General features: G+C 44.1%; 1 protein-coding gene across 1 annotated transcript; it reads left to right on the forward strand.

Moving 5' to 3' along the window:
- Positions 1-993: 993 nt before the first annotated feature.
- Positions 994-23,551, forward strand: NSFL1C (NSFL1 cofactor). Its single transcript, XM_090286153.1, has 9 exons — positions 994-1,140; positions 3,457-3,554; positions 11,681-11,755; positions 14,197-14,362; positions 14,973-15,065; positions 16,080-16,189; positions 16,591-16,728; positions 19,731-19,895; positions 21,892-23,551. Exons 1-9 carry the CDS (start codon positions 1,036-1,038, stop codon positions 22,052-22,054), a joined length of 1,113 nt encoding a protein of 370 aa, XP_090142279.1. The 5' UTR covers positions 994-1,035; the 3' UTR covers positions 22,055-23,551.
- The last annotated feature ends 2,593 nt before the right edge of the window (positions 23,552-26,144 follow it).

Here is a 26,144-nt window from a genome sequence, read left to right on the forward strand (position 1 = left end):
GCAAGAGGCCTGCTCACTTCACCCGGCTCTCAGGGGAGAGCCCAGCCCACAGCCACAGTGAACACTGAGAGTAGGGACTTTGCAGCCACTACAGATCTGAGCGCGTTTACAGATCTGAGGACCCAGGCCATATCTCCTTGGCACGTCTGTTTGGTGGAAAATGAAAAGTTCTATGTATTGACTTACTACTCATGCAAATGCACGTCTGGCACACTGAGGAACATCAAGAAATGCAGTGTGCCTGGAACAGAAGAAGCTAGCGAGAAGCCTAAGAGATAAGGTGGATGGGCCGATACATGTTACATGGGTCTTGCAGGCCCATGAGATTCACATGGCGTAAAATGGGGAGCCATGGAAGGGTTGGGAGAGAGGAGTGATCTGTTGTTCAAGGTCTGTTTTTGTTCCCTAGAATGTGAACAACAAGAGGGCAGGGACAGGCCTGACCAGTGTGGCTCAGTTGGAAAGTCATGGGTTTGATTCCCGGTCAGGATACATGCCTGGGTTTCAGTTCAGCCCCTGGTCTGGGCATGTATGAGAGGCAACCGATTGATGTTTCTCTCCCTCCCTCTACCCCTTTCTTCCATTCTCTCTAAAAAATACATCAAATCTTTTTTTTTTTAAATAAATAAATAAGAGGGCAGGAACTTTGCTCGCTGTAGAAGAGCACCGGGCCTTTGATAACATTCAGTGAATATTTGAACACGTGAATGGACGAATGAATAAATTAATAAAAAGACCGGATAAGACTACGAAAATCGTGACCGACTCCTTGGGCTCCTCCGTCCTACAGGCCCCGCCTCACCTTCGCGCCGCTCCCACCCTAGCCGTTGGCATGTAGATCCGCGCCGCGGCCGCCAGAGAGCGCGACCCGGCAGAGTTTGCCGCACGGAGGGGTTTGCGTGAGGCACCGCGTGGGGCGGGGTCTGCGGCAGAATGCAGGTCGGCTAGGCGGGCCCAACTGTGGGCGGAACGCGGCAGCGCGGTTGAGGCTGTGCAGCGACAACCGGACCGGTTTGGGCGACACACGGGGCGAAGATGGCAGCTGAGAGGCAGGAGGCGCTGAGGGAGTTCGTGGCCGTGACGGGCACCGAGGAGGACCGGGCTCGCTTCTTCCTTGAGTCAGCCGGCTGGGACTTGCAGGTAATGCCGCGAGGCAGGCTGCGTCGGGCAGGCTGGGGCTGCGGGGCGCGGACGCTGGCGCTGACGCGTCCAGCCCGTGGTGGCCGAAGCGCACAGTCATCCCGCCGGGCCGCAGCTAGACACAGGCCTCAGGGGCCTGTGCCCGCTTTCCACGCGTCGCTAGCTCGGCTTGGTCGTGGGGAAACGGGGGCCAACCCTGGCCCCGACGTGCTCTGCCTGGCCTCAGTGTCTCCTTCTGCCTCGCCAGTCTGCTGGGCCAGCGAGACTCTGGACACTGCAACAGCCCGCGTGGAGTAGAGGAGCTGGGGGCGTGGCGGCCTCGCCGAGGCTCGCATGGAGGCCGGGCCGGAATGACCAGCTTTGGCTTGGAGCAGCGCTGGGGACGAGGTGGTCGTTTATTTCCATTTCAGTAGCCCGACCGTCAGTGGAGGGAGAAGGCCGGCCAAGGATTTGGCCCACGCCCCCTCCTACCTAAGTGCCGGGATAACTACTTTGGGGGTGGTAGCGCCCGGTTGGACCCTATTTATCTTTATTAGTTATCTATAAAATGAGGGTTTCGTGGAGATTATAGTCTAGTTGAGTGGCACGTATTGAATATTCATAAATACTTATAATTAAGACATTAAGATGAGCCGCACGAGGCAGGGATTTTTGTTAACCGTTTAATCGCCTGTGCCTAGAAGAACGCCTGTCACACAGTAGGTATTCAGTACTTGTAGAAAGAATTGCGTAAATGTTCCTGGCCACCGTACATCTTAGATAGAGGATGATTAATGTTTATTGAGCACCTACCATGAACCAGCTGCCGTTCTGTTGTACATGCCTTAAGTCATTTTGCAGCTGAGGTTTCGGGAGGTTAAGTTACTTGCTCAGGGCCTCAGTACCTGCCAGGTAGAGAGAGAACATTAGAGCTCAGTGGTTTCTGATTCCAAAGCCCAAACTCTTAACCACCATATACCTGGCACTTCACATATGATGATTCATTTAATCCTGGCAACACTGAGGTGCAAACTAGCCTCACTGTATAGAGGAGGAATTGGAAGCCCAGAGGGTAATTGATATATCCAAGGCTACACAGCTAGTAAGTAGTAAGGCTGGGATTTGAGCTGGGCCTACTGACTTCATCATTTAAATTGCTTCCCCAGGGCAAGAAACACCACACCTCTGCAGTCACATAGTGTGAATGAAGGCCCTGTGCAGGGTAGACATACAAAATGCAGCTTCTGCCCAAAGACCTAGAAGCTCATAGTGTTACAATTGGCAAGTCATCAGTCCCAGTCTTCTCATGCTATAGGTAGGAAAACTGTGTCTCACGCATGTGACAGGACTTGTCTGACATGGCCAGAACTTAAATGTAGGCACCTTTTCACGCCAACCTAGTGCGTGTCCCTTGACAGCACACTTTCTTCCAGTAGGCCTGTTATGTCTCACAAAGGCACACTATTTCTAGTAAGCTTATTATGTCCCATAACAGCTCACTGCCTGCCATAAGGCTGGTGACCTTGAAGACAGGAAGCATGTCTTTTTCATCTCTGTAGACCTCAGTGCTATTATTTCTTTGTGCAATGTAAGTGATTAGTACATGCCTACCCATTGAGTCAGTAAGAAAAACATACCATCACAAATAGCCAAAAGATTTCCATATTCCTTGTGTATAGAGCTAAGGTGTGGCTATGCATATGCATTGAATCCTCTCATCCATTATGCAGATTTGGTGTCCCCATTGCACAGATTAGGCAGCCGGGCCTCAGAGAGAACACAGAAGTAGCACTCAACTGGCCTCATAGTTTCTGGCTCCTGGCTATCACATGAGAGTTGAGAATAAGGACCTGAGCAGATTGCCTGGTATGGAACCTGGCTCTGCTCCTTAGCAACTGTGTGACCTTGGGCAGTTTTCTTAATGTGTCAGTATTTCTGTATCACCTATAAAATGAGATGATAGTACTAATTACATAGGGTTCTTTGAGGATGAAATGAGTTAACACTTGTATGGTTACACTCAGTGTGGTACATAAATAAATGTTCAGTAACTACACTGCTTTTACTAGATCACATTTTTTAATAAAATGAGAATGAGGAGTTATCTTCATCCCAGCCTTCCTTCTTGCCTTCCCCCTCACCCCCACCCCATAGTAGATGGAATTTGTTTCGTAATGTGAACCCTAACAGTTGATCTAATTTTCTGTGGCCTCCAGATACAGACCTACTTGTAAGTGTGGGCCATATTTTTGTGTCTTTGCTCATTTATACTCACAGGAGATATGTATTAGTTGAAGGCCTATGTAAGGTTACCAAGTTATTAACGCTCTGTTTCAGATCGCCCTAGCGAGCTTTTATGAGGATGGAGGGGACGAAGACATTGTGACCATTTCGCAGGCAACCCCCAGTTCAGTGTCCAGAGGCACAGCCCCCAGGTAAGAGCCAGTCTCAATTATTGCTATATGAGTGTGCTTCCAGCGGTGGTAAGGAGCTGTTTTCTAAGTTGATGGAGGATTCAAGCCTGGGGATATGGGCCAATGGGTTTGAGTGAAAAAGCTAGACTAACTAGTGGGTCGTAGTTCTCGTCCAGAAAGAAAACACTGACAGCATTCTCAGAAGCCAAGTTTGTACTAGCAACTTAGAGAAATTCTCTGTGGAGCATACTGTCCCCCAGTCCAGACCTGTTTGACCTCTTTGTTCCTTTCTCATAGAGATATGCATTACACCCTCAAGTGGGGGCTCTTATGTGAGTGTGGTTTATGGTCTAATCCTGGGGGAAACCACAGAACCTACTTTTAAGATGTTTGAGGGTCTTTTATTTATGAAACATAAGGAGTGACCTCCATCTCTGTAGGTTTTCGGTAGAAACTAAAGGACTTTCAGAGGTGCTATAGATATAAAACATTAGACTTGAGAAAGTTTTTTTTTCTTTTTGACATTTTAGGATACCTATTACCCTATTAAAAAGCCTTAGAGAAAATAAACCGGTATAACCCATCCTTTCCCAAATTGATTATGGAGACCTTATCTTGTTAGGTGAACTGGTGTTACCTTTTATAATCCTATTTGCATCTGCTGTCCCAGCTCCCTTAGCTCCAAGTTTCCTAGGGCATATCTGCTGTGATCTGCAAGTGAGACAGTGCTGGTCTTTTAATAGGCAGGCAAGGCCTCTTCCTACAAAAGTGTCTGCGCTACAACTTCTCTCTCTGCTTTAGCTTGACTTGCTTCCATTCTCTGGCATGTTTTTACCAGAAAATTTTATTTGGGTTTGAATTCAACCCCGGAATATAGATACAGTGTTCTTCTGCCAGTGAAGTTGTGAATTGTGTTTCTGAGCCTTAAATTACATTTCCTCCATTTAAAGGAACATTAACTCCAGATCTCATTGCTTCTTTAACTTCTTTCCTAGCTTCCCATTTCCAGAGGAAAGAGGTTGTTGGCATCTCATCTTTTAATTACACATAGGTGCTAACCTGTGAGATTCCCTTAACTCCTGTGGAGGTTGCAGCTGATCTGAGAGATATAAACACTTTTCTTAAATATTATTACATATATCACGTGCACAAGTTCAAGGTCATGACTGGCTGCAAGTTTGTATGTGATTAATGTTAAACCATAACATTTAAGCCATCTGTTTGGTTACAACCTGTGTTTCATAAGGGTGTTTGATATTTGATAGTAAATTATATCTGAGAGATACCGCAAACTCCGAAGTCAGTGTTGTGTTTTTCTTTTTTCATTTACCAATGAAAATGGCTGGAAAAATATATCAATTCAGTAATCCAAGAGATGTTGAACTTCAGCGAATTCTAATAGAGTTCAATGAAGAGAATGATAGACAAATGTGAAAATGAAAGTGATTTAGAAGATGAAGATTATGTGGAGAAGATTCAGATACCGAGCAAGATATTTCTGGTGAAGATGAATTAGACATGAATGAGGAGTATGTTTTTGGAAAGGATAAAGAATCAAAATGGAGGAAAAATCCAATATGAAGACAAATTAGAAAACAGCCACAGGATATGTTGGGTCTACTTCTGTTAGTTCCGCCACATGCAAAAAAATGCCAAGACAGAACTTGAAGCTTGGAACTGCTTTATCACAAATGATATTTTAGATCTAATCTTACTATACACAAATAAATGCATCGATTCTATCTTGAGCCGGTTTTCATGAGAAAGAGATGCTAAATGAATAGACAAAACTAAATTGGAAGAACTTTTAGGTATCTTATATTTAGCTGGTTTACATCACAGTGATCAGCCAAATTTGCAGGATTTATGGGCTACAGATGGCAGCAGGATTAAACTTTTTAGACTTAAAATATCTTTACAGAGATTTAGATTTATTCATAATAGTATCAAGTTTGATGACAAACTTAGCTGCTTAGAACACCTGAAAGTGGACAGTTTAGCAGCTGTGAGAGACATTTTCTCAGCATTTGTAGAAAATTGTAAATTCTGTTACTCTATGGGACAGAATATTAAAGTAGTCAAAATGTTACCTGGATTTAGAGGCAAATGTGGGTTTAGACAATATATTCCATCCAAGCCCAGTAAATATGGTGTAAAAATTTTTGCTATTGTTGACTCAAAAGTACTTTACACAGGAAATCTTGAAATATATGCCAGTAAGCAGCCCAAAGGTCCTTACTTGATTAGTAATGAACCAGCATATGTAATCAAGAGACTTGCAGAACCCATTTACTCATCAGGATGTAACATTACAGTAGATAACTAGTTCACTGATATAAATCTTATCTCCAACTTAGAAAAATACGAAACTTTCATATGTAGGTACTGTTCGTAAGAATAAACCCCAACTACCCCCTGAATTTGTGTCTTCTAAAAACCAAGCTCGAAAAATCCAACTCATTTGCTTTTGGTGCAGCTTGCACACTTGTATCTCATATACCCAAAAAGGGAAAGATGTAATTTTAGTTTCAACTATGCATTTCGATGATGCCATAAATTTTGATTTGCTAAAGCCTGACATAATAGAATATTATAACCAAACAAAGTCAGGAATTGACACTGGACCAATGATATGTACATATGATGTGGCCAGGAACACCAAAAGATGGCCTGTGGTTATATTCTACACAATTTTGAATAGTGCTGGAATAAGTGCTCAGACTATTCATATGCTGAACAACAATGTGAAAATATGACACAAAATTAGAAATTCATAATGCAACTAGTGTCAGAACAAATAAAAAGGCGTTCAGAAATCTTTACAAGTATACATAAATCTTTACACCTGAAAATTCATCAACTGTAAACACAAATTGAAGGCAGTTCTAACAATGACAGGCAGATACAGCTTCCTGGACAAGCAGGGGGGAAAAAAAGCTGTATTAGGTTCTATGCATCTAAAATGAGTTGCTTATCAAAATATTTTCACAAGTATTATGAAAAGTATGCCTCGAGCATAGCAATATTGTTTATGATGACTGTTACAAACATTTTGCAGTCAACTATTGAAAAGTCTGATTAATGTTAAAGCCTTTTTTTGTTGTATTTTTTAGCACTGTCCATATTTCTGTTATTTGAAAAGAAAAATTTTCTGTTTTTACATATTTTTGTTTAATAATCTCAAGATTGTAACTGAAAATAAGAAATCATGTATTCTATTTTATAAATATGCGATTTGCCATGTTTTTAGTTTTACTTTCACATTTCAGCACATACTTACTAGTAATAAATATCTCTCAGACACATGCAACCTACACTGTAATTTTTTGCCACAACCTCCACAGGGTTAGTGGCACATCAGGATGTTACTGCTTGGGACATGGTTATTAGGATAAGGTCTCTTCTTGCAGCTGCTGGTAGAGGCAACTGAATTCCTAGGGTGTGAGTCTTTCATAGCCACCCCAGGTTACTGTTGGGGTGTTGGCATGTCAGAAATACAGAGCGGGAGAGGTTGAAACTCAGCCTATGATGTCAGTCACATATTCACTCTTCTCTAATGGTCCCAAAGTCCTATCAAGGGAGTGGTTTAATAAAGCATGGGTCTAGGAACCTGACTGCCTATGTTCGAATCCCAGCTCTGTCACTGGAGATTTATGACCTTGGACAGGTTACTTAACATCTCAGTCCCTCAGTTTTTCTCACTTGTCAAATGGGAATGGTAGTAGTGCATACCAAATAGGAGATTAAATGAGTTAATGCTTACAAAGCACTTTGAACACAGTAAATGTTAGCTGCTATTATTATTTTATTATCATTAGCATCCATTCTGCCATCCCCATTCTTTGTGTTTCCTGTGTCGCTTCACAACAAGTACACATATTTTAAAATAGACATAAGAATGAAAGAGTCAAGGAAATAGGGGAGTTTAATGTTAAGACTGAGGGGAGTAAAAGACTGAACACATGCAGACATAAAAGCCTTGCTTTATTACTTTGGTTAAGCCTCAGACTTGGCACTGAGGGAAGCAGAGGGCACAGTTTGTTGCATTGTTGTTCTTGTCCAGAAGGAAAATGCTGGCTACTTTCTCAGAAGCCAAGCTTGTGCTAGCACCTCTAAGGAATTCTGTGTGGGGCCTGCCTCACCCCCAATCCTGTGTGACCTGACTATTGCAGGACACTTAGCCTGCGTCTGGGCTCTCCCTGTGCCCCACTGTCATCTTAGATAGCTTTCATGTCATTGCTGCCATGAACAATTAGTAAGTTACTCCTCTGATTCTAGAACAAAGGTTCTTATTATAAAGGCCCTGAACCCTTTGGAGAAATCTGTGGGATGTGAGGAAGTGTAGGCAAAAATTTGCATGTTGTATCTTTTCTGTCAAGGAAATCCATAACATTTGCAGATTCTCAAAGGTCTGTGAGACACTAAAAAGGTTAGTCATTGCTACAGGAGAAAGTCTATACTCAGTAGTAACAGCTGTCATTTACTGAGCACTTACCAAGTACCAGGCACTGGGTTAAGTCCTTACAGACGTATTTCTTTACTCCTCACTACACCGCTATGATGTGGGTACTGTTAATATTCCCATTTTATAGATGAAGACACTGAAGCTGGGCATCTTCCCAAGATCTCAAAGCTAATAAAACAAGGGTTTAAATCAGATCTGTTTTGCTTCCAGCATTCAGGCAGAGTGATGTACTGCCTCTTGTGGACATTCAGGGTCCTCCAGAGTTTGCCCTGAACCTACCATCCTCAGCCTAACCCCATTTTCTCATTTCTTAAATCATTATTTTAGCAGGACTGATTACTGTGGTGTCTCTTTTTTGCCTTATTTTTTGTTCTGCTCTTTTTTGAGCCTCTCACCTGACCAGGCGTGCTCCCTCTTGCTTTCTGCCTGTCCAGATCTCATGCTTCTTTCTGGATTTAACTTCATTTCCACCTTCCCTATTGAGCAGGTTATCCCCAACCCATGGGCAGCACACCATAACCTTGTTCCTCAGAACTCTAGTCACAACTATAATTTGTTCACTTCTTTGATTCATATTCTCCTTGTACTGCTCAGTGACATCTCTGCCATGTTGTCTTGAACTCTTCTGCCATTTAACTTAATTTTTTTCTCCCTAAGTAAGTCATAAGTTCCTGGAAGTGGGAGGGCTAGTATTTCAGGAGCAGTCACATCTACCTGTCTAGCTCTGCCAGATATTCTCACCTGTGTTCTCTGCTTATATCTTAATAGTTGTGGAAATAGGTAGGATGCTCACTATTTCACAGGTCAAGATGCTGAGTCTTAGGGAGGTTGAGTAATTCATAGTTGCTGTTATGCCAGATTCAAGCTCAAGTCTGTCTAAACCCAAAGCTGTTCAGTGCCTCCCACTCCTGCACCTAGCACAGGATCAACTAAGGGGTAGCAGTTAGTTCCTTCTTTTTTTTTTTTTTTTTTGCTTTCAGCTGGCAAAACTATACTTTTTCAGAATTTTCGTTGTCTGATTCTCTAATACTATACTGTCCAGTATGGTAGCCACTAGCTTCATGGGTCTGCTTAAATTCATTAAAATTAAATATTTGCACTTAACCACATTTCAAAAGCTCATAGCCCCATATAGCTAATGGTTTCCATATTGGACAATCCACACCATAGAAAATGTGATCTGACAAAGAACTTTTGTGCTGCATAGGGGTGCCAGGGTAGCCTGGGAGAGAGAGTTTTGATGCTGAAAAGTTGAGATTTCTGAGATATATTGCCAATTCATGGAGGACATAGACAAAATATTCTGAAATTGGCAATGTCCCCAAGACATGCATGCTATTAAGGTAACCTCTCAGAGCAGTGGTTCTCAAACTTGAGCAGGCATAAGAATTACTTGGAGGCTCCTTAAAGGCAGATTGCTAGACATTCCTCCAGAGTTTCTGTTTCAAGAGGTCTAAGGTGAGGCCTGAAGATTTGCATTTCTCACAGTTTCACAGGTAATACAGATGCTCCAATCAAGGACCAACACTTTGAGAACCACTGCTCAAGAGTAGTAGTTGAAATGTGCTACAACATGCATCAGTACCCCGCCTATTCACAGAAAGCCTAAGAGGTTGGTGCTGTGATTGTTTCTGTTTTCACATGAGAAAATGAAGGCTTAGAAACTTCAATAGCATGCCCAAGATCCCAGGGTGGGTGGCTAAGTTGGAATCAGACCCAGGTATGTGAACACCAGAGTCCGTGTTAGGTGCTGTGCAGAGTCTAGGTAAAAGAACTTTAGGGGAAAGAATCAAATAGCCAGGGCAAGTGGTTTGCTCAGGGATAGACATATGTATTTGAAGGTGTTTAACAACAGTGAGACAGGATTTTTAGTTTTTTCGAACCATGTCATATAGACCATCAGGGAATGACCAGGAGATTGCTCTCAGCTGTCTCAAGCAGGGAATGTATTTGCCTTATCAGTTGGTCTTTGTCCTCCCATTTCTAGTTGATGGAACCTCAAAGCCTGTTCTTTCCCCTGCTTGTCTCCTTGAAATTAATCTTTAAGACTGAATTGGAGCTTTCTTCCTGGTAAACAATTCTTCCTCCTCTGAGTAGCTTCACTAAATCTGTATTACCTTCTTGCCCCCATATCATAGGAAAGCTGCTATTTTCTCCTAAGAAATAGAGAAAATGTTTTTATAAAATGTACGTCTTATGGTCCTTGAAAAACTAAGATTGTTCCTTGAGGACAAATCTAAACTAAATCTAAACTAAAAAAAGTGGCAGTGTAAGACAATGTCAGAGGAGAGAGTTAACCCTTCTCACACTGATTATTAGTGTGCCCTCTCTATCACACCCCAGACAACTCTGCTTTTTTTCTAAACACTAATAAATACTTCTTGACTAAACTACAGTGGAAGCAGGCAGGGCCTCCTTGCCTGCATATTCGTTCTATTTCTACATCTTGACAACTTGCCCTTCCTCTATCTAATGTGTTACTCTTGATGATCGCTGTGTATGTGTATATGCTGCTTTCCTGTGGTGCCGTCTTGGTTCCCTTTCCTGCCAGTCTCACCACCCATATCCAACTGAATGACAGTCCTCCGATTCTTCAGCACTCAGTCCAAATGTTGCATTTTTCTGGGAAACCTTTCTTGATGTTCTCCCATCCCCGCTCAGAACATGGCGCTTTGCTCATGTATTGCATGTGTTTCCTTCTTTAGCCCCTATTGCACAGTATTTAATGATGGTTCCCAGGCCAAAGTGCCTGTAAGCAACTCAGTAGTAAGAATTGTGTGTGTTCATCTTTGTAGACCTACCATCTAGGTCAGTGGATGCCTAGCACAGGTATTCCCTCAGTATTTAAAAATTAAATGATGAAAATAATTATTCATTAGTTAAGTTTTTAAAATACTGGGTTAGCCAAAATGTTTGTTTGGTTTTTTCCATAAGATGGCTCTAGTAGCACTTAGTTGACATTAACTTCCTGCAAAACAATTTTGTTATGTTGTGACAGCTGTCATATCAGTGTGCATTTTTTAAAAAACTTAACAAAATTGGTGAATTTTTGTATAGCTGTTTAATATTAAAGATAGAAGAAAAGTCGCAACATTTTCAGCATATCATGCTTTATTATTTCAAGAAAGGTAAAAACGCATCTGAAATGCAAAAAAATGATTTGTGCAGTGTATGGAGAAGGTGCTGTGACTCATAGTGTCAAGAGTGGTGTATGAAGTTTCATGATGAAGACTTCTCGCTGGACAATGCTCCACAGTCGGGTAGACCAGTTGAGGTTGATAGCAATCAAATAGAGACATTAAGATCAACATACCATGAGGAAGATAGTCAACATACTCAAAATATACAAATCATTAAAGTTATTGGTGAAAATGAGAAATGTGTTTTTTATTTTATGGAAAAAACTAAATGGACATGTTAGCCAACCCAATAGTACAGATCCCCATCTCATTCCCCGCATTTGTAACTTATCCTAAGTCCACTGTGACCTTAAAGAAATAAATGCTACATTATTTTACATAAAAACTTAGAGAGTTTAACCCTTTTCCATGCAGATCCTCTTCCTGCCCCATTAAAAAAAAAAAAATCTAACCCCAATGTCCTCAACTCCCTAACATCTGGTGATGGAAATTACCTTTCTTGAACTTCCCTGATATCATTTTGCTCTTTTCTGTGTCTCCAGCGATAATAGGGTAACATCCTTCAAAGACCTCATTCATGACCAAGACGAGGATGAGGACGAGGAGGAGGGCCAGAGGTGAGTCTTTTATGGGGGGGCATGGTCCACAGAAAAGTCCTTGAAAATGTGTAAATCATGGTAATGTGTAAATCATTTGGAAGGATAAACATGTTTGATTATCATTGCCATTACTACTGTGGACTAGTCATACACATACTAGAAACAGCCTCCCGCCTCCTCCCATAGACAGCTTAGAAGTAATCCCTGTCCCGTTACTACTGCTTTTATTTTGTGTCTGGGACTTTTTTGTTTGTTTTTAAATTATTAAAATAATATGTATTTATTGAAGAATATTATGAGAAGAGAAGCAAATCAATAAGAAAAAAGTCATGTATGATAACACAACCCAGAGGTAACTAGATATCATTATTTTTGGTGTACAGTATTTTTAGCATTTTCTTTTTAATTTAAAAAGCAATGCATCACATAATAAACAGAATAAAAGGGTTATAAGTGTATATTGCCCCACTATACACACACAAACACATGCAGTTTGTTTGTTTTTAACTTTTAAGAATGTTATAATGAAATTAGTGTTCATTGTAGAAAATACAGAATACTGTAGTGTGATGAAAATATATAATCCCACCATTTGGTAACTACATTAATATTTTGGCATATTTCCACTCAGTCTTGGGTCTGTGTATAAATATAATTTGTTTTATATTGTATTTTACATGATGACAGTCAGAAAATTTTGTTTCTTGCTTTTGTTGGGTTACATCTTAAACACATCTTCATGCCATTAAAATTCCTCATAAGTGTTTTCAACGACTATAATAATCTATCATAGGTATGTCCATCATTTAGATAGTTTCGTTTTTACCACTGTAAATGTCAGTGCTGTGAACATCTCTGTTAATCTTGACTATATTTCAGGTTATTTTCTTAGAACAGTTTTCAGAAATGATACCACCAGGTCAAGGGCATGAATATTTTTAAGGTACTTGATCACAGGCTCCTAGTTTTTAAGGCAAGGCTTGGAGATCCCTTAATAAAGGCCTTATAGTCCACTGAGCAGAACTTCATCGACCTGGAATGAGCAAGAATGAACTGGCTGCAGCCTCATTTCACGTGTTTTGCTTCTCTGTGGACTCTGCCTCAGCCTGTCAAACATTCCTAAGGAACATTGCATAATAACCATTATGGAAGTGCAATTACCTCATCATGGTCATTCTTTGGGAGGTGGGCTGAGAAATTACATGTGTTCTTTTCTCTCATTTCATCTGTGTACACTTTACACTGCCTCAAAACCTTCTTAGATATACTCAAGGTTCAGAATAAATGTTAATTTCAGGGTTTTACACTCTATGAGTGACAAGCAATGTCATCAAATACGTGAGTGCCCAGTTCCTAGATGACCTCCTCTCATCCTGTCACATCTTCCAGGCATCAACCCTTGGCCCCTCAGCACTTCAGACCACTGGTGGTGGTGTTCTTGCCAAGGCCTGCGGCTTTACCTTGCATTCCTAGGGAATGTCAGGAAAGAAAAAGCTGAGGCTAATTTTTATAGGTTCTTAATTCCCCCTACCCAGAGACATGCTGTTGACGTAGCTGTGAATACAAGTAGTACAAGGAGGCAACCAGTCAAGCTATGTGACTCCTGGCTTTCAGACCCAGATACATCTCAAGCCATGCTTGGCCCATTGCAAAGCCCAATGTGGATATCTTGAGGCTTGTTTTTGAACGTCCTTGACCTTTTCCAGTATTCTCCTAAGTGCCCCCAGTTTATGTCACAAGAACAGCAAGGTGAGGTAAGGCTTAGGTGAGCTCTTGGTGCTGTATCACACCACCTTACATGTGTGCATTACTCTGTGCTTGTTCTTTTGCATACATCTGCTGATTTGAACCTCACGGCCCTGACTTAAGGAGCAGGTAGGTAGGGCATGTGGTTCTTCCCTCCCATTTTAAAGACAAAGTAAGAAATAGGCCAATGCACTGGCTTGCCCAGGGTCACTCAGCAGCAGAGCCAACACTGGAGCCTCGCTGCCTGTACTAACCATGCCACTGTCACCATTAACCCAGAGCTGCTAGTGGTAGCTGCTCCTGACTGTGACCATAGTTGCTATGCCCCAGAGAGGTACTGGCCACTGGATGGATAATTGCCAGTTGGGATTCTCTGGAGCTGACGTGCTGTCATGCATGCCTGGAATGCCCTTCCCTGATTTCTTCACCTGATAAACTCATCCTCAAGACTCAGCTCAGAAGATACTCTTCTTAGGAAGCCTCAGCTGTCCTCCCAGCTCAGTGTACCCAGAGTACCCCTTATACTGACCTGTGTTGCTGCTCACACTGCATTATGCCTGCCTGCCTCCTTACACATGTCCTTAGCTAAACAGTAAGTTCCTTAAAGATGGGCACAGTACCCTTTGCTTCACTGTGCCCAGCACTTAGCCCGGAGCCTAGAACGTTGGCGTTTTCCAAGTGCATTTGGTTTTAGATGTGTATTTTCTGCACAGGTTTTATGCCGGAGGCTCAGAGAGAAGTGGACAACAGATAGTTGGCCCTCCCAGGAAGAAAAGTCCCAACGAGCTGGTGGATGATCTATTTAAAGGTGCCAAGGAACATGGAGCTGTAGCTGTGGAGCGAGTGACCAAGAGCCCTGGAGAGACCAGTAAACCAAGAGTGAGCATGGAGGGTCATTGTCTCTGTCCATAGGACTCAGGTTCTAGAGTGTGGGACGGAGGGGCCTCCTCACTGCAGTAGAGACTGAATTTTTGTTTTATTTTTCATTTGCTCACTTACTCTTATACACAGAAGAGCAGCACAGTTTCTTCCACCCTTTAACATGAAGTCAAAATTTGGGGCAGCGTTTTCAAACCTGTGACCTGTGTTCTAGATTGGGTTGTACACATATTTTTTGTAGCCTATCCAATTTGACATAGTGTTTTGCTTTATTTTGTTTTAATTAAATTAATAGCCATCTGTTTACATAAAATCTGGATTTCTATCTCTGGGAAAATAAAAATTCTTCATTGTTATCCTCTACACAGATTTCTACATGGCCATGATGAACTAGAGCTAGGAGCAACTGTTCCCTTTAGCTAAGCAGCATCCCTCTCTTCCAATTCTCACCCTAATCCTGGCCACTATGGCCAGGCATGTAGCTCTGACTTTGATACCCAGAGAAAGTGTATCTGGTAGTGAACAAGCTTTCATTCAATACACCATTGATTTGAGTAATCACACCACCATTGACCCACTCCTCAAGTGTTTATGAATTTGTCTTTTATAGCCATTTGCAGGGGGTGGCTACCGCCTTGGGGCAGCACCAGAGGAAGAGTCTGCCTACGTGGCAGGAGAAAGGAGGCGGCATTCCGGTCAAGATGTGAGTGTACATCTACCTTCCTTGGGGGCAGGCAGGGAGCTTGTAAACTCTTCTGCCATTTTCAGAAGGGATTGGTCATATTTTAGGCATGAACTGGCAGCCTCTGAAAGGGAAGAGACTGTGCCCTTGCTGTGGTCGATGAACAGAGAGGCTGACCTGAGAATCGGATAGCTCTCGTCTGGCTGGGCACAGGAGATGGACAAATAAAGGAATTTACTAACACTGCATGGATTTCAGGCAAAGAAACACTACCTCCAGGGTTCTCCAGTGGGATAAGCATGACTAAAGAATTCAGTCTTTAGACCATCCCAAGAGGCCTGAAATGCAACTTTGAAATTTTTTTTTGCTATCATCTGGTCCTCCTGTCCCTGTGCATAAGGGTCCCCACTCCAATAAGAGTAATTATACTACATAAACTATTTTGAGGCTGTTTCATATTAATGCCATAAACTTTTTCGTATAGCCTTGTCACCATTAACTTCCATAATGTATTTGTTTATAATCATTTTGGGTTTCATTCCAAAATAAAGTCAAGAAAGAAGAAAACAGAAATTCTATCCACCTTAGGCAGCAGCTGCTAATGTGTTGGTTTTTAGCCTTCTAGACCCTTTTCTGTAAATAGGGCAGATATTTTTAATGACTGCACAGTAGTCCGTGAGTAGTGTAGTTTAGCACAAGCTATATGCTAAGCCCACTGGCAGCCATACAGATGAGGAAGCCACAGCTTCGACTGAGTCACCTGCTCAGATCCACTGAGCTAGCAATTGGCAAAATGAAGGTGTGGACCCAGGTCTGCTTAAATCAAAGCCCATTCTCTTAACCTGTGCCATAATATCTCATTTTAGGTTAATGTTTGTTTGGTTGGAGAGTTGGTTGATTTTCTCACACATGCATTTTTATTTGTTTTAATAACGGCACAGTAAAATAGTAAAAACTCACTAGCTTGCAGGTTCACAGTGGTGTGCGTGCCAGGTTCCTGACAGTGTATGGACTGCTTGCTTCCTGTTGTCACAGGTTCATGTGGTGTTGAAGCTCTGGAAGAGTGGATTCAGCCTGGACAATGGTGAACTCAGAAGCTACCAAGACCCATCTAATGCCCAGTTTCTGGAGTCCATCCGCAGAGGGTGAGCAGAAAAACCCTCCTCCGGGTTCCATGTCAGTGAGTGAGATGGCAGGTAGGAAAGAAGAGGCTGATCCAAATTTTCACTTTTTTAAGAAATAAATATTCGTAAGCAGATTTAGCACGGTTGAGGTACAGATTCACAGATTTGTGCCAAAAACCTTCTGTGTCTGCTTTTCCTCTTTGGGCCTCAAGCAGAGCCAAGTGACCAAATACATACAGGTCTCTACTGTGCCTTTGAGCAGACGAGAGAGTAGGGGAGGCGGACAGGTAGTCACCAGAGTACAAAGCTTTGTGGAGGCCCCGTGATTTTCACAATTGGAACTGAAAAGTTTATTTTTATACCGATTACTACCATTCCCACCCTGCTCTATGTGGGTCCCAGCATTGCCTTTTCTCCCACAGGGAAGTGCCAGCAGAGCTGCGGAGGCTAGCTCACGGTGGGCAGGTGAATTTGGACATGGAAGACCACCGAGATGAGGACTTTGTGAAGCCCAAAGGAGCCTTCAAAGCTTTCACTGGCGAGGGTCAGAAACTGGGCAGGTAAGGAGCAGCACAGGTGGGAGCGGAACTGCCTGTCAGGCTCAGTAAACCCTGTGTATTGCTCACTTTGTATAAATCTTCACCAAGTACTTCACATTTTATTTTTATGAGAGGAAAATTATATAGCAAACAAGGGCTTTCACATTAATCTTTGCTTTCTAGCCACAGGACCTTGGACTGTATAGTCTCAGTTTGCCCAACTATAAAGTAGTACTATTGAGCATCCTTAACCTCCTTGATTATTATTGCGGGAGAGCATACAGCACTGCCCCACAGTGAGCAGTCAGTGTAAGCAGCAAGGGTAGCACATTGCTCCTTTGACTCGGTAATTTAGGATGTTCACAGCAGGGATAACCTTTGGCTTAAGGCTGAGAAAGATACACATATTCAGGTTACCCGGACTCTCCCTCCCAGAAAGCCCTGCAGCGGCATCGTTCAGGGTCCAAAGAAGCTCAAGGACATTGTTGCCCAGTGCAGGCTGCTGTTCCACCATTTTACTTCTGTGGCTCTTCCTGACACTCACTGTGTCACTTCCTGTGACTTTTTCTGCCTTTTGTCCTCTGCCACGGCCTTCATCTTACATTCAAATCCCTGACAGGATCTGATGAATTGATAGTCACCGTTAACTCTGATAGGCAGAATTCTCCCACTAGACCCTTGACCAGCCCATAGGCAGGCTGCCTTCTCTCAGGAGCCCATTCACTTTTGGTCCACGTTCCTGGTGTCAGTTGACCAGTGTTCTTCAGAGGGAACTGAGTATACTGCAGTGTTGTCAAGTCGTGCCCAAGGCCACACTGCTGGCCAGTGCAGAGCTGGCTTCCCTCCCATCTCTGCTCTTAGCCTCCGTGCTGCATTTCCTCCTGGATGTTCTTGCATCGCCACAAAGGCTTTTACTTGTGCTCTACTATATTAGCTATTATCTTAACTGTGGGAGATTTTATTTATTTAACTCCTGTTTTATTGATGAGGAAACTTCATCTTGGGGTAATGTTTCTGAAATCAAGTCTAGGTCTGCCTGATTCCCAGACCTGGCAGGAGAGTGTGGCAGGTGTTAGAAGCGTAGGACCTAGAGATAGACAGCTTGGATTATATCCTGGCTTCACCTCAAACCAACACTGGGATCTTGGGCAAGTTGCTTAATCTCACTGAGCCTTGGTTTCCTCATCTGTAAAGTAAAGATAATCCCTACCTCACAGGATTAAGTGAACTAATACATGTAAAGTACTCAGCATAGGGTTCAACTCCATAATGGGTGCTTCATAAACATACACTATGTCCATTACGCCTCCCTAACCCCCCTTATTTTCAGAGTGTGTAAGAGAAACTATCAGAAGCAACCAGCCAAGTTCATGGGTCATGCTTTCCTTGACCTTCAAACGATGAGAATCTGCTCTATGCAAGACTGTGCTGGATAGAAACCCAGAAACATCAGTTGCCTCTTTGTATGGAGGACTTCCTAAGTGCCCTGTGTTGGGCCTTATGCATACGTCATCTTCTCTAATCTTCACAGCAGAACAGTTACTTGTGCTGCACATCGAGAAACTGAAGCCCTGGGAAGTGGAGTGACTTGTTCAAGCCCATACCTCTTGTTTAGTTTAGTGGTAGAGCTAGGGCTAGATGGCAGGTTCTGTGCTGTTCCTGCCACACCACACTGGCTCTCCTGAATAATGACTGCCATTTAGTAGACTAAAATTGTCCACAAGAGGTCAACAAATATAACGTGAAGAAAGGACATGGTGGTAGAGTAAGTTTGCCTTAACTGCACAGTCTCTCAAGACCTTTAATGTGCTAATGGCCTGTGCTGCTGTTGGTGTAGTATGTGGCATTTCCAAACATTCCTGGAGATATCTTAAGGGACTGCGACCCCAGGGAACACACTTGGGGAAGCACTCTTAGTTGAATTTGCTAAGAGTACCCTTTTTAGGTGTCAAGATCAGGGGGAAGGGAGAGGTATAGGAACCAGTCTGATTAGAGACTGTCATCTCATGGCTGCTCCTCTGCAGAGGCCTAGGCCAGGGCGTCTGCTAAGAGAAGGGCTGAGAGTGAGGCATATGGTGGTTTACAGGAGAGAGACGAAGGCTCTAGAGAGTCGCAGAGAATTGGGAGTTCTGTGTACATTTTGTGTTGGTCAGCCACCCTAAGTGCTTTATTTGATTTTCCCCTTTAATCTCCTCAAAAACTGAGCAAGGCAGGTAGCCTTAACCCTTATGAAAGATCCTTGTTACTACTCTTGTTGAAACTAAGGGCGTTTAAGTAACTTGCTCAACACCATATAGCTGTTGGGTGAATTTTAGCCCCAGTCCATCGCTTACAAGATCTGAGCTTGAAACACTGCAGCCAACATCATGTCTTGTTCATATTGTATAATTAATCCCTGTGGAACCAGGCACGTAGTTGGCCTTTGGGAAATCTTGTCCCCCTCCCTCATAGTTGACCGCATGAGTATGAAATACACACATGAATGAGGTAGCAATAGGGAATGCAGGCCTGAAAATTCCATCACAGGAAAAGAGTCTGGACTCGTCCCTTATATCTATCCCACCAGCTGTTGCCAGGCTATGTCAAGCCTGCCTCCACCACAGACTTGGAATTCCTCTCTCCCCATTCTGCCCTCAGCCTCTCATTGAGGCTAAAATTTATCCTGGTCCGTTGGGCCCTTCAGTTTTGAGTCCAAATCTCTCCCACCCTAGGCTGTTATGTATACAGCTTTCCTCCCTTTTTTAAGCCCTGTTCAGGTGAGGACACCAAGGAAGAAGAGGTAGAATAACTTGCCCAAGGTTACTATAAGTGAGGGGGAGCTAGCAGTAACTCAGAGTTTGAGGTGAATTCTGCTGGGTTTGTAAGTTCCATGAGGGCAGGCATTCTGTCTTGGTCACTCCTTGTTTCAGCAACACCAACAATGCCAGGTGCAGCAGGTGATCAGTAAAAATCTGAGACATGATTTCCCTCCTGCTTGGGACTTTGTTTCTGTTTGTGTCCTGACACATACCTCTCTCCCTCAGCACTGCACCCCAGGTGTTGCATACCAGCTCTCCAGCCCAGCAAGCAGAAAACGAAGCCAAAGCCAGCTCTTCTATCTCAATCGACGAGTCACAGCCTACCACAAACATTCAAATACGGCTTGCCGATGGAGGGAGGCTGGTGCAGAAGTTTAATCACACTCACAGGTACCTTATGTTGTCCGGCCTAGCTTATTCTAGGAGGGTCCCAGAGATTCCTGCAAATGTCAGGGGGTGGGGCAGGGGAGGGTGGCGCTGTTCCTCCTAACACCAGCAGGCACTCCATGTTTTCCACAAGGGAGGCAGTGGGATGGGAAGGTATGCAAGTCTGAAGCCTTTGGTCCCTACTTGCATTAAGTATTGCTAGTGATTGCTCATTCCTCATCTGTAAAATTAGAAGGATGGATTCCTTAGGGATTTTTCAGCCACCAAACTTTGTTCAAAGAAAATCTCATGCTAAAATCTAAGTGTAGAACAGATAAAATTACAACAGCTGTGGTTGATAGAGGGGAGAGGAGACCCAGCACCAGCACCCCACCTATGGCTTTCCCTGCCTCCTTCGCACAAGGGGCCTCAGAAAACCACCAGGATATTAAGGTCTCTTCCAGATCTGATTTTTGAGAATTCTAGAATACCTCTACTATGTCAGGTCATGTGACCTGGATCAAAGCAAACTATGCCTCCCCGTTTTATTTTTTTTTAATTTTTAATTTTTTAAAGACTTTAATTATTTTTAGAGAGAGGGGAAGGAAGAAAGAGAGGGAGAGAAACATCAATGTGTGGTTGCCTCTTGCACGCCCCCACTTGGGGACCTGTCCCGCAACCCAGGCATGTGCCCTGACTGGGAATTGAACTGGCGACCCTTTGGTTTGCAGGCCGACACTCAATCCACTGAACCACACCAGCCAGGGCTGCCTCCCCGTTTTAAAAATGGAGAAACTGAGGCACAGAGTGATGAAGTGATTAGCAGGGAAGGATTGTTTCCAGTAAAGATATTTGGCAATTCTTTTTCTAGAACAGCAGTGTCTTAAGTTTCATCAATTATAGGCCAGGTAAACCAGAACCCACATGTGGGGATCAGTGAACAGCTTGACAGTCCTTGAATGTGACATGGTTCACATGTCAGGTAAGCTGTGAAACAAGCCCCAGGAGCACACGGAGGCTTTGTTCAAACATTTCTTGTTCAGTGGGAACCGTTAACTGCACTTTCAGGTGCTTCGCGGTTATGGGAATTAATCTATGCCACTGATCTGAGTTCTTTGCCTTAGTTTCATTTCGCTCATTAACTCCAGCCTTTCAGCCTGAGTGCTTGCTTGCTGGTGGGTGACAGGACTGTACCTGCCGAAGTTCTCAAACTGTATCATGGATGTGCAGGCCCTTAGGTGCAGCAGTTGTGGGTTGCATGAATTTTAAGGGTTGAGGGCAGAAAGAAATGTATATTTAAGCTCTGTAGGGGAGAAGGCTGCCTGTTTCAGATGACTATTCTCATGATCACTATGTTCAGGATACAAGCAGTGTCTAGAGTAGGGATTCCTGGCACTTACAGGTTGCTGAGCTTCAGTAATTCCTCTCACTAATTGTTTTGGTGATTTACAAAAGAGACATATTTGGTACCCTTGTGGAATTCATGGTCTATAGGAGGAGGCAGACGTTAATCATGTCCCAGAATTGTTTGATTACAAACTTGATCAGGACTGTGGAAGCAAGAGCAGGGGATGGAGACCAGGAGCTTGGGGGGATGCTGCCCTAAGGATGCAGTGTTCGAGCTGAGGCCTGAGGCTTTATGAGGATTACAGGAAAAGGATCAGGCAGAGGAGCCTCTAGAAAGAGGGGCTCAAACACAAGCAGGGAGCATGGTGTGATGAGGGGTTGAAAGGAGAACAAGGGGAGGGACACTGATATAAAATTAGGCCTTGGGACCACAGTAAGGAGGTGGGTGTTCCTCCCAAAGAAAAAGGGAGCAACGCTGAAGGGTTTTAGACAAGGGAGTGACCTGATCCGAAGTGCTTCCAAAGGAGAGCTTTGGCCACTCTGGAGGACAGGGCCAGGGAGAGGACTTGGGGGTGGGGGGTGTAGATTTCTGCGGGGTGGAGGGTCCAGCTTTCTGCAGAGAGGGGCACTGCTCACCCCCCCCACCCTCCCCCACTCGCCCTTGCTCCACCAGGATCAGCGACATCCGACTCTTCATTGTGGATGCACGGCCAGCCATGGCTGCCACCAGCTTTGTCCTCATGACTACCTTCCCGAACAAAGAGCTTGCTGATGAGAACCAGACCCTTAAGGAAGCCAACCTGCTCAACGCCGTCATCGTGCAGCGGTTAACATAACCACCCGGCCCTCCCGGGCGGCCTTGCCTTCCTGCGTTTCCTGCGGCCTGCTGCCCCGTGGGGACCGCTCCTACAGCCCCTTCTTGAACACCCAGCAGTCCAGTGCCACGTCTCCTCCGTAGCTCTGGGTTCTTAGATTTGGGTTGGACATTTGTTTTCTCTTTAGTTGCATTTCCTGGGTTTTTGTGACGATCAGTGGACTTTAAAGAAAAAAATAAAAATACCCCCCCAAAAATGGAAGGACTATCACCAGCATGTTGTATGGAACCTCTCCCACTGAAGTGGGCTTTGATTGCTTTAAAATCATTTATCTCCAGGCCATGCATAAAAATTGCTTATGGCACACAGTACCCATCCACTGTGTGTGTCCACTTGTCACCCCATAATGGCTAGTGGAGGATTTCCCCCGTTTAAGGAAGTGGGGGACTTGCAGAAAGAGGCTTTGTGGCCACTTACTCTCATAGGAACAAATCTCTGCCCAGGTGAAACCAGACAGCAAGAAGAATCCCCTGAAGTGTGAGTTCAGGTCTAGATGCACACAATCCCTTCAAATGAAAATAAGTACTTCCCTGGGCTCCTTTCTCTCAACCCTGGGATATTCAAGTTTCCAGTCCTGGGCCAGTTGAAATTCTAGTGACACCTGCCAGCCCCAGCCCTTTCTACTCATCACCTGGTGATTCTCAGCTGCTCTGTCATTGCTTTACCCTTGTGCAGAGATGTGCACCCAGGGAGTAGGTGGGGTTTCTTTTCACTGGGAAACAGCTTGTGTCAACCTGAATGAGTTCAGTGTCAGGGTATCTTGGTGAGTAACAATCAGAATATCACTGAGCTATTCAATAATGTTGTGCATGGCAAATAAATGATAAAGGGGGAGGGGTCCCTGTGCTACCAGCACCTTTTACTATTAGCGTTTGCAAGAGGCCTGTGCTGAGTAAATTTTGACAGTGAGAGTAAGGTCTATGCCCGGCTTTGGTGTGCAGGTTCTGCCTCACAGTTTTTCTCTGCCTTGCTGAGTTCAGACTTGCAGCAATTTGGGCAGTGTGGTAAAGACCTCCCCATAAATAGTGCTTTTTTTCTGTGCAAGTTTGGGAGAGGAGGATCACTGGGGTCTTGGAAGCCTTTCTGCCTCCCTATTAAGTGAACCACAGACTTAGAATCAACACTGACTCAGAATCTCCTGGTTTTGAATCATAATGTGCCTCAGTCCTCTTCCCAAGCAGTCCTCACCAATCACTCCTGCTTCACATCCTGCAGCAAGCCGAGAACCAACACTACTTATACCCAGAGTTGGGGAACTCCTTGGATTTCAACCAAGACCCATCCTGAGAAAGGGACACAGCTTGGTGCTTCTGATTCCAAACTGGCAGGGACCTGCCGGGGCTGCAGCATCTGCCACAAGCGTGCTCCAGCAGGTGGCAGCAACTGTGGAAACTGCAGGTCTGGAAAAGTTTTGTAAATTACTGTCACCTTGACCATTAAAAAACAGAATGAGGACAATGGAGTTTGATACTTTCTAAAGATCGCTTTGAAGAAGTTGTATAATAACAGCAGCCATTGTAAGTACTTCAGTGCCTCACAGCGGTCCCATTTTACAGTGTAAAACCTAAAGCCCAGCTCGCACAGCTGGTTAAGTGGTAAGGTCTGCCTGCTCCCAAAGCATGTGCTCTTAACTCCATGGCCCATGAGCATACACTGTCCCCAGCCCCAGCCTTTTACACGTACACTCAACAGCCGCTGGTTCTGGGGCTTCTGATCAGGACATTTCATTCTCAACTGAGGCATTGTTAATTGGTGGGGGCATTTTGGATCATCCCAAAAATGGGTTGGCAAGTAAAGGAACCTGGAGTTAAATAGGCCAGGCCAAGAGTATAGTGCAATGCATGGGACATGTCCTAATGGAAAAAGATCCAAAATTTACAGTGAAAAAGGTAAGTTGCTGTGATGATGCCCTTTCTAATAAGTTCAGCTTAAACTAGCCTGTACTGTGGGGCATACGTAGTGTCTGCTTGGCCTTGTAAACCACACCATGCCCAACAACCTTGTAGGTACAGTTTGGGGCACATCTGGTTACTTCAGAAGATGGCCACTGGAGGAAGCAGACGTGTGCAGCAAGAACTGAGCATGCCTTTACGGCTTTCAATGGCATTGCCAAAGTGCTCTCCAGAGCAACAACGCCTTTTTGTGTGCCCACCAGCAGCAGTACAAAGCATGCGGGTCCCCACCAGGAACTCTTAAAGCTGACTGAGCTTATTCCATGGAAGCAACTGGTGGAGAAGTGTGGTGGGTTCCCTGCTGCTGTCTTGTCCAGCTACTAGGCTTTTCAGAGGAACTGCTGTCAGGACTTCTCCCTTCCAGGTCTGAATAAGAGGTCTTAAAATAGGTTTGCTCCTGTGTCCTGGTCTGTAATCGTGACCTACCCCCACCCCCTCGCCGTTCCACACACATGCGCGCGTGCACACACACACTCCCTTCCAGGTCCACTCTTTTCTCAGGCCAGGACAGAGAAGCAGAGCAGAAAACACATTGCTGACTTGTAGTCTCCAGTCTGGCACAGGCAGAGCTGTGTGACTACATCTTTCTTCACCACATGTCCAGTCCATCACCAAGTTCTCAAGGTTCTCTTGCAAATGCGTCCCAAATCCAGCCACTAGTCATCCCTTCCTTGCAATCATCTCCCAGGTCCAGCCTCCATCATCGACTATTGCAGTGACTTCCTCATTGGTCCCCGAAAAACCCTGCAGGACCTGACCTGTGCTCATCACTCAATACCCATTTGTCCTGCTTTATTTTCCTTATTCTATCTCCATCTGATGCATTATATATTCTATTATGTATTTGTTTCCTCTGTCCCTCGACAGGGTTATGAGCTCCATTAAGGCAGGGGCTTTTGCATTCTTCACTCTTGCACTCTGAACACTTAGCATGGTGCCTGATATAGGAGGTCTTCAGCAAATGACTGGTTGGATGAACCTGCAAAATGGAAATAAAGACTTCCCTATCTAAAGGATGCTTAAAGTGCCCAATGTAATAGTGCAAATGTAACTGCAGTCTCCCTGCCCCGTCCCAAAGCAGGTCCTCATTCAGCCACAGGGAGGCATCATTCTAAAGGGTACTTGTAGCTTCCAGCAGTCTTCCAGGTTCTTCCAGCAAAGACATTTAAGAGAAGATGGAGCTAAAAGCAGATGTTTATGTGGGGTGGGAGAGCAGGGTGTGCAGGGGATGTCCCCAGCACTTTCCCCACCCTGCCAGAACTGGACTCAGAAGTCTATCAGGGTCCAATTACCCTCCATCTTGAGTACCTGAGACCCTGAATGCCAGGACCAGCTCTTTGATATTACCAATAATAACAGCAGCTGCCATTATTTGAGTGCAGCTTTGTGCTAGGCCCTATATGTACTTTACCTCGTGTAGTTTGACAACCCAAAGGTACCATGTTTAGCTCATCTTATGGAGGGAGAAAATACAGGCTTCGCATGGTAAAGGGACTTAACTGAAGTCACATACCAAGTAAAAGACAACCAAGATTTAAATCCCCGACTGCCTGTGAATCTTTGCCTTTAGAGCAGTGGTTCTCAACCTTCCTACTGCCGTGACCCTTTAATACAGTTCCTCATGTTGTGGTGACCCCCAACCATAAAATTATTTTCGTTGCTACTTTATAACTGTAATTTTCCTACTGTTATAAATCATAATGTAAATATCTGATATGCAGGATGTATTTTCATTGTTACAAATTGGACATAATTAAAGCATAGTGATTAATCACAAAAACAATATGTAATTATATATGTGTTTTCCGATGGTCTTAGGCGACCCCTGTGAAAGGGTTGTTCGACCCCCAAAGGGGTCGCGACCCACTGGTTGAGAACCGTTGCTTTAGAGGGAGTTAGGTCAAGGGCCAAGTTATAGTCACCTCTGCCAAGTGGTTTCAATGAGGGCCACTGGAGCCTGTCTATACAAGGGGGTGGACACAAGGAAATGAGTGATTCACAAGGAAACTCAGTGTAATAGGAGGATCCCATAATGTGTTTATTTCCAAGTGGTCACAAGATGAATGTGCCTAACTACATGCAAAACTACCTGAACCACC

This window comes from Furipterus horrens, unplaced genomic scaffold (assembly GCF_987537825.1).
Source record: "Furipterus horrens unplaced genomic scaffold, mFurHor1.1.pri manual_scaffold_8, whole genome shotgun sequence".
In the NCBI taxonomy this organism is placed as follows: Eukaryota; Metazoa; Chordata; class Mammalia; order Chiroptera; family Furipteridae; genus Furipterus; species Furipterus horrens.

What these genes read in the sequence shown, in the direction of transcription:
- NSFL1C (XM_090286153.1), top strand. Translation starts at nt 1,036, where the DNA reads ATGGCAGCTGAGAGGCAGGAGGCGCTGAGGGAGTTCGTGGCCGTGACG. An exon ending in GACGAGGAGGAGGGCCAGAG is followed by an intron (nt 11,756 to 14,196) that starts GTGAGTCTTTTA and finishes TTTTCTGCACAG; the next exon opens with GTTTTATGCCGGAGGCTCAG. An exon ending in GAGGGTCAGAAACTGGGCAG is followed by an intron (nt 16,729 to 19,730) that starts GTAAGGAGCAGC and finishes TCTCTCCCTCAG; the next exon opens with CACTGCACCCCAGGTGTTGC.